Source organism: Ornithorhynchus anatinus, chromosome 21 (assembly GCF_004115215.2).
Source record: "Ornithorhynchus anatinus isolate Pmale09 chromosome 21, mOrnAna1.pri.v4, whole genome shotgun sequence".
Lineage (NCBI taxonomy): Eukaryota > Metazoa > Chordata > Mammalia > Monotremata > Ornithorhynchidae > Ornithorhynchus > Ornithorhynchus anatinus.
Window position 1 is genome coordinate 2,415,847 of NC_041748.1, and position 8,660 is coordinate 2,424,506.

The 8,660-nt window shown below is 58.6% G+C and overlaps 1 protein-coding gene across 2 annotated transcripts; it reads right to left on the reverse strand.

Annotated features, from left to right (window-relative positions):
• SLC52A3 (solute carrier family 52 member 3) lies at positions 1–6,971 on the reverse strand. Of its 2 annotated transcripts, none has more exons than XM_029048737.1 (4): positions 6,650–6,971; positions 1,870–2,889; positions 1,519–1,642; positions 1–367 (listed from the first exon to the last, which is right to left on the reverse strand). In XM_029048737.1, the coding sequence occupies exons 2-4, from the start codon at positions 2,847–2,849 to the stop codon at positions 161–163; spliced, it is 1,311 nt and encodes a 436-aa protein (XP_028904570.1). In that variant the 5' UTR covers positions 2,850–2,889; positions 6,650–6,971; the 3' UTR covers positions 1–160. The 2 variants fall into 2 exon arrangements, with proteins under 2 accessions (XP_028904570.1, XP_028904573.1); XM_029048740.1 differs by lacking the exon at positions 6,650–6,971 and adding an exon at positions 3,688–3,724.
• Positions 6,972–8,660: the final 1,689 nt, after the last annotated feature.

The window sequence follows — 8,660 nt, forward strand, 5'->3', positions numbered from 1 at the left end:
ACAACCCGATGACCTCGTATTCCCTCCCGGCGCTTAGCACAGCGCCGGGCGCCTCGTAAGTGCTTAAGGGATGCCATCAGTACGACGCCGATCCCGATGATGATGATGATGATGATGACTCCGTGGCCCCCGCCCAGTCCGGTGGCGGTCGCCGCCGGGCTCAGCAGCGGGCGTCGCACAAGTCGGCCTGTCGGAAGTAGCCGAAGACGTTGACGAGCGGGAACATGAGCAGCGCCCCCAGGGCGGAGCCGAGCTGCACCACCGCGCCACACCAAACGAGGGCGCCGTGGCCGTGGCCGCGCAAGATGGCGCCCGTCATCACCTTCACGTAGCTCAGCGCGCCCACGAACAGGACCCACGACGCCACCTGGCGGCCCAAACGGAGCCCGCCTCAGGACGCCGCCGCCGGGACCCCCGACACCCCCCGACCCGCGCGGGGGGACAAGCCCGTCCTTGTCATGGGAAACGGGGGTGGCCACGGAATATGGGCGTCTCTGTCCTAGTCTGGGGGGCGGTCTTGTCCTGGCAGGGGGGATCATGGGAAAAGAGTGTCCTGGTCCCGGCGGGGGGGGCGTCGTGGGACAAGAGGGGTCTTATCCTCGGGTGGGGGTCGTGGGAAAAGAGGGGCCTTGTGCCGGTGCAGGGGGTCGTGGGAAAAGAGGGGTCTTGTCCCGATGCAGGGGGTCATGGGAAAAGAGGGTCTTGTCCTGGGGCAGGGGAACATGGTCAAAGGGGGGGGCCTTGTCCCGGTGCAGGGGGTCATGGAAAGATGGATCTTGTCCTGGTGCGGGGGATCATGAGAAAAGAGGGGTCTTGTCCTGGGGCTGGGGGGGGGGGGGTCTTGTCCCGGCACGGGGGATCATGGGAAAAGAGGGGTCCTGTCCTGGCACGGGGGGTCATGGGAAAAGAGGGGTCTTGTGCCGGCATGGTGGGTCACGGTCAAAGAGGGGCTTTGTCCCGGTGCGGGGGGTCATGGGAAAAGATGGGTCCTGTCCCGGCGTGGGGGGGGATCATGGGAAAAGAGGGGGCTTTGTCCCGGTGCAGGGGGTCGTGAAAAGATGGATCTCGCCCCGGTGCGGGGGATCGTGAGAAAAGAGAGGTCGTATCCTCGGGTGGGGGTCAGGAGAAAAGAGGGACCTTGCCCCAGTGCAAGGGGTCATGGGAAAAGAGGGGCCTTGTCCTGGCACGGGGGCGTCATGGGAAAAGGGCATCTCTGTCCTAGCTTGAGGGAGCGTGAGAAAGGAGGGGTCTCGTCCTGGCGCGGGGGGTCACGGGAAAAGAGGGGCCTTGTCTTGGTCCAGGCGATCATGGGAAAAGAGGGTCTTTGCCCTGGCCCGGCAGATCGCGGGAAAAGAGTGTCCTTATCCTGGCGCGAGGATTGTGGGAAAAGAGGGCGAGCTCCAGAGGCAGGGACGAGGAGGCAGGCGGGAGGCGGTGAGAGGAAGCCGGGGGATTTTCAGCCCCCTCCATATGGGAGGTGGGGGTCCCGGGCCTAGGGTGGGGGGAGGGGGTACTCACGATGACGACCTCTCCCCATTTCGAGCCTTGCAGCAGCGGGCAGGGGCTCATGACGGCCATGGCCATGTTGTAGGCGGCGAAGGTTGTCCCCGCCAAGGTGATGAACCCCAGCTTCACCAAGGACCTGGGGGAAACCCGGGGTTGGGGGGAAGGAGAAATCATTGGGGGGGGGGGTCTATCGGGGGACCCTCCCCTCATTAGCGGAAGGCCCCGCTGATTCCTACAGACTGGGCAATTAAAGCCGATTTAATTGTACCCACCCCGGCGCTTAGTCCAGTGCCCGGCACAGAGGGGGCGCTTCACACATACCACCGTTATGAATGAAGGGGTGGGGGGCCCAGGAGGCCGTACCTGCTGGGGAGAAACATGGCGACGAGGCAGGCCAGGGGGTTGGCGGTGGAACTGAGCGAGGCGGCGAGGTGATAGGCCCGAGCCCCGTAGGCCATGCAGGAGTACGTCTGTACCGACGGCAGGACCCCGTTGGTCAGCGAATTCACCAGGGCCACGAGGGCGTAGATGAAGGCCAGCCGAGGCAGCGAGCGGGCGGCCACCTTGTCCTCCCCATCCTCCCGGACCCCGGGGTCCCCGTCCGGCGCCCCGCGCCCGGGGGCGTCCAGCTCCCGGAAGGCGCTGAGGGTCACCTGCCCGGCCAGGAGGTCCTGGGTCGAAGACCCCGGCGCCTCGGCCCGGCGGGCCAACAGGAGGAAGGCGGCCAGGCAGATGCCCATGAGGGCCGCCAACAGGCCGAAGAAGACGGCGGGGGAGAAGTTGGCCGGGAGGTAGCGGGCCTCGGGGCCGGCGGTGGCGTTGCCGGTGGCGTTGCCCCCGACGCAGACGACCTGCCCGGAGCCCTGAGCCAGGGCGACCAGGGCCGGCAAGGTGCCGCTCAGCCCCTCGCCCACGAAGTAGGAGGTGAGGTAGGCGGGCCGGAAGCGGGCCATGAAGGGGAGGAAGGTGACGGACGAGGTGCAGTCCACCAGGGCCAGGAGGAAGGTCAGGGTCAGGAAGGCGGTACTGTGGCGGGTCCGGCCGACGGCGGAGGTCTCCCTCCAGAGGAAGGCCAGGAGCAGGCAGGAGGTGCAGCCGAGGGCCAGCAGGGCGGCGATGAGCGCGACCTCGGGCAGGCCGGCCGGGCGGAGGAGGCGGTGGGCCAGGGCCAAGGCCAGGGGGCCGGCGTTGGCCAGCTGGGTGACCACCGTGAGGTAAGAGGGGAGGGCCCAGCCCTCGGGCAACTCCGGGACCAGCAGGGGCAGCTCCACCCACAGCCCGTTGATGGCCACCCAGGACCCCGACCCGAAGGCGCACACCAGCACGTGGGTCAGCAGGGACATGGCCGCCGCCGTGCTGCTCCTCTTTGCCGACGAGGGGTGCCTTGAGGAGGGGAGGGAAAGGAAAGGGGGAGAGACAACGTTTTCTGAGACCCACCCCCTCGGGCCGCACTTCTCCTCTCGGCCGTCGGGTGGCGCCACGTTTCTCTGAGACCCCCCTGCGCTTCTCCTCTCGGCCGCCGGGGGCGCCACTTTTCTCTCAGCCCCCCCCCCCGCGATTCTCCCCTCGGCCACCAGGGGACACCACGTTTCCCTGAGCCCCCCCTTGCGTTTCTCCTCTAGGCCGCCGGGGGCGCCATTTTTATCTCAGAACCCCCTGCCCTTCTCCCCTCGGCCACCAGGGAGCGCCACGTTTCCTCTCAGACCTGCCCGTCCCCGCGTTTCTCTCGGCCACCAGGGGGCGTCACTTTGCTCGGAGACCCCCCCTTGCACTTCTCTAGGCCACCAGAGGGCGCCAGGTTGCCCTGAGCCCTCTCTTTCCCTACGCTTCCCCTCTCGGTCACCAGGGGGCGCCTCGCTTTTCTGAGATTCCTCCTCCCCTGTGCTTTCCTTCTAGGCCACCAGGGGGGCGCATCTCCCCTTGCGCATCTCCTCTCGGTCACCAGAGGGCGCCACGTTTCTCAGACCGCCCGTCCCTTGCACTTCTCCTCTTGACCACCAGTGGGCGCCATATTTTTTCTGAGCCCCCCCTGCGCTTCTCCTCTAGGCCACCAGGGGGCACCCGGGGTGAGAGCCACGGTTCTCTGAGAGCCCCTGCCCTTTGACTCTGGACCACCAGGGGGCGCTCTGGGGGCCGGGGAGACAGAAGGGCCTGGGTTCGAATCCCGCCTCCTACCCGTACCTGCCGGGCGGCTCGGGCAGGTCACTTCACTTCTCTGGGCCTCTGTTCCCTCATCTGTAAAACAGGGGTGAGAACCGTGAGCCCCACGTGGGACAGGGACCGCGCCCAACCCGATAATCTCATCTCTACCCCAGCGCTCAGTACAGCGCCCTGGCACCTGGTGAGCGCTTAGCAAATACTGTAGCTCGCACCTCCTTCGGGCCACAAGCACTCGTTGACTTGTGTGTCTAGGCGTTCGTTCAACTGCAGTTGGATCTAATGTTTGTCCTCGTTGAGTGGTTAGAAACTGTACGTTCTGGGCTGGGAATGTCACTTTTATTGTTGTATTGGACCTTCCCAAGTGCTTAGTCCAGTGCTCTGCACACAGTAAGCGCCCAAGAAATACGACTGGATGAATGAACTGTAGACCCGGACCGGGTCTGCATTGATTTTCCTGTCGGGGAACACTTCGGCCTGGGGCCGTTTCTGGTCTGAACCAATATTTAGTCGGGGATGTTTTCTTGGTCTGGTCTGATTTCTGGCCTGGGTCTGTCTTTAGTCTGGGACATTTTCTTGGCCTGAGCTGGTTTTTGGTCGGGGCCAATTTCTTGGTCCAGGTCTGGTCCAGGCCAGATTTCGATGTAGGCCGGTTTCAGTCTGGGCTGGATTTGAGTCTGGGCTGGTTTTTGGTCTGAGCTGGTTTTTAGTCAGAGACGTTTTCTTGGTTTGGGCCGGTTTTTAGTCAGGGGCATTTTCATGGTCCGGGCCGGTTCCCGGTCTGGGTGGATTTTCAGTATGGGCCGGTTTCTCGGTCCGGGTCGGTTTCTGGTCTGGGCTGGTTTCTTTCCGGTTCTGGCCGGTTTTAGATGTGGGCCACCTGGCTTCCTACCGGGGCCGGGGCGGATTCTGGTCAGGGCCGGTCTCTGGGTGGGTTTCGGGGCCCGGGGCCTGTGTCTGTACCATGCTCTGCAGCCAAACCTCTGGAAAACCGATTTCTTACCAACCCAAACCTTCACCCGAGCTCGTCGGGTCCGGTGGCGACCCCAAGACCCTCACACTGAGACCACCCTCCCATCCCCTAACCACCCCCATCCCGTGTTCTCAACTCTAAGACCCCCCTCCGCACACTGACACCCTTCCCATCTGGCAGAGCCCTTACCCCGGCTCCCCCAGAACTCCTAGCTCCCCCAGAAACCCCAGCTCCCCAGAAACCCCAGCCCTCCCGAAGTCCTAGCCCCCCAGAAACCGCAGCCCCCCAAAACTCCCAGCGCCTCCAGCTCCCCCATTCTCCCCCTCCGCACTCCCCCGCCTTGACTTGGATTGTGAGCCTCAGGAGGGACAAGACAGCACCCAGCCTGATGGTCTTGGAACCTCAGCACTTAGCACAGGGTTTTGCACCTAGTAAGTGCTTAACAGATTCCAGAATAACAATGATCATTATTACTATATTATAATAATTAGGGGCACCATCATTAGCATCATTACTATTATTATTAGGGACAGGGACCCTGTCCAACCTGATTACTTTGTTTCTTCCCCCAGCATTTAGCATAGTGCTTGGCACATACTAAGTGCCTAACAGAAAACTTTATAATAATAATAATAATAACGTTGGTATTTAAGTGCTTACTATATGCAGAGCACTGTTCTAAGCGCTGGGGTAGATACAGGGTCATCAGGTTGTCCCACATGAGGCTCACAGTTACTCCCCATTCTACAGATGTGTCAAACGGCAGGGACTGTATCTGTTGCCGACTTGTTCATTCCAAGCGCTTAGTACAGTGCTCTGCACATAGTAAGCGCTCAATAAATACTATTGAATGAATGAATGAACTGAGGCACAGAGAAGTTAAGTGATTTGCCCACAGTCACACGGAGGACAAGTGGCAGAACTGGGATTCGAACCCATGACCTCTGACTCCCAAGCCCGGGCTCTTTCCACTGAGCCACGCTACTTCTTTATAGTAACAATAATAACAATAACTAGGGTTAACACAGTTATTATATTATTAGGGACAGGGGCTGCGTCCAACTTGATCATCTTGGCTCTTCCCCAGTGCTCATCCCAGTGCTTAGCACATAGCTGGCGCTTAACAGATAGTACCATCCCGACGCAGATTATTTGTTGTTATTTTTTATCAATGTCCGTCTCCCCCGCTAGACTGCCAGTTCCTTGTGGGCAGGGAAGGTGTCTGTTTACTGTTATACTGGACTCTCCCAAGCGCTTAGTCCAGTGTTCTGCACATAGTGAGCCCTCAATAAATATGACTGACTGGCTTAGTCCAGTGCCCTGCATACAGTAAGCGCTCAATAAGCGGTTAATAAACAGCACTATTATTATTGTCATTATTACTAATAACTGCAACTGGCTGGCTTAGTCCAGTGCTCTGCACATAGTAAGTGCTCAGTAAATGCAACTGATCATTCAGTGCTCTGCACACAGTAGGCGCTCAATAACTACTACTGACACTGGCTTATTCCAGTATTCTGCACACAGTAAGTGCTCAATAAGCACTTAACAAATAAGCGCTATTATTATTATTAATAATAATAACTACAAGCAACTGAGTGACTGCGTCGGTCCAGTGCTCTACACACAGTAAGCGCTCAATAAATACAATTGACTGATTGCCGAATGGCTTAGTCCAGTGTTCTGCACACAGTAAGCGCTCAATAAATACAATTGACTGATTGCCGAATGGCTTAGTCCAGTGTTCTGCACACAGTAAAGCACTCAGTAAATACTATAGACTGGGTCGGTTCAGTGCTCTGCATGCGGTAAGCGCTCAATAAATACAATCGCCTGACCGACTGACTGGCAGAGACCCCCATCAAGGATGAAGACCAGCAGCCCCCATCTCTCCCCGGAGAGACTGGCTGAATGACTGAACGAATGAATGATGATCCCATCCCTTTTCCAATGCCCAAGAGAGGGCTTTCTGTCTCCCCCTCCGAAGCCCACCTCCCCAGCCCAGCTCCTCACCTGCAGAGGGGCTTCAGATTCCCGGGGTGCTCCGTCCGCCCCGGTCACGTCCACGCCGGTCTTGCCACGGGCTGGTCAGCGGCCGGCCGGGTCCGCGGGAGTCGACCCGGTCGGCACTGTCCGCGCTCCGCCGGTCCTGGGTCTCCCACCTCCGCCGTGGGCAGTGGCCAGGCTGGGGGGTGGGTGGGCCGGGCTGCGGCCTCCGCCCTGGGGTCCTGGAGCCCCGGGTGGGTACGGAGGGGCAAAGCAGGAGGGCTCAGGGTGGCCTGCTCTCTGCTCTTCCTGTTCCTGGGGAAGACACACAGACCACAAGAGGAGGAGGAGGAGAAAAAGGAGGAGGAGGAGGAGAAGGAGAAAGAGGAGGAGAAAGAGGAGGAGGAGGAGGAAATAATAAATAAAATTTAACGATGGTATCTGTGAACCACTTACTATGTGTGAGGCACTGTAGTAGGTACTGGAGTAGATCCAAGGCCATGAGGTTGGACGCAGTCCCTGTCCCACGTGGGGCTCACAGTCTCCGTCCCCAGTTGACAGATAAGGAACTGAGGTCCAGCGAAGAGAACTGGCTTGGCCGAGGTCACCCCAGCAGAGCTGGGATTAGAACCCATGGCCTTCTGACTCCCAGGCCCATGGAAGAAGAGGAAGAAAGGAGGAGGAGGAAGAAAGGAGGAGGAGGAAGAAAGGAGGAGGAGGAAGAGGAAAAGAGGAGGAGAAAAAGGAGGAAGAAAGGAGAAGAAGGAAGAGAAAGGAGGATAATAATAATATTTGTTAAGCACTTACTATGTGCCAGGCACTTTACTAAGCCCTGGGATGGATACAAGTAAATCGGGTTGGACCCAATCCCCGTCCCACTTGGGGCTCCTAGCCTTCATCCCCATTTTACAGAGGTGGAAACTGAGGCCCAGAGAAGTGAAGTGACTTGCTCAAGATCACACAGCAGACAAGTGGCAGAGCAGGATTAATTAGAACCCATGAAAATCTGAATCACAGACCCAGGCTCTAGAAGGGAGAGGAGGAGAAGGAGCTCTTCACGGGTAGGAAATGGTTCTGTTTATTGTATTGGACTCTCCCAAGCGCTTAGTCCAGTGCTCTACACACGGTAAGTGCTCAATAAATAGGATTGAATGAATGAATGAGAAGGGAGAGGAGGAGGAGGAGAGAGAAGAAGGAGGAGGAGGAAAAGGAGGAAGAGAAGAAGGAAGAGGAGGAGAAAGAGAAGGAGGAAGGAAGAGGAGGAGGAAGAGAGAGGAGGAGGAGAAAGAAAGAGAAGACTGAGGAAGAGGAGGAGGAGGAAGAGAAGGAGGAGGAGAAAGAAGGAAGAGAAGGAGGATGAGAGAGAAGGAGGAGAGAAGACTGAGGAGGAGGAGGAGGAGGAGAGAGGAGGAAGAGGAAGAAGAGAAGGAGGAAGAGGAGGAAGAGAGAAGGAAAGGAAAGGAAAGAGGAGAGAGAAGGGAGAAGACAGGAGAAGAAGGAAGAAGAGAAGGAGAGAGAAGGGAAAGAGGAGGAGAAGAGAGAAGGGGGAGGAGGAGGGGGAGAAAGAGCAGTCCCCTTTCTTTCCCTCCCTCCCTGTGAGAAGTGGAGGAAAGGACACGGCCTTCCTGATAAAGCCTCCAGCACCTCCCTTCTTCCTGAACTCTGGGAAAATCCCTCTCCGCCTCCCTTCCCCTGCCCCCCTTCCCCCGCCCCCGCAGCCCCCCCCCCCCCCCCATCTAAAAGAACCTTGGCCCGGAGATCTAATCCTGGCTCCGCCACCTGCCTGCCGGGTGACCTTGGGTCAGTCACTTCACTTCACTTCTCTGGACTTCGTTTTACTCCGCTGCAAAAGGGAGATTAGATCTCGGTTTTCCTTCCTCCTATTTGGGGCGTGGGCTAGGGATCGGGTCAGACCTGATTATTCTGTATCTATTACCTGGCAAGGTTTGGCATTTAGTAAACACTCAACAAATACCAAAGGTATTATTATTCCCACCTGCTCCTGGCTCCGGGCAGGGCTCAGAGGGGATTGAAGACT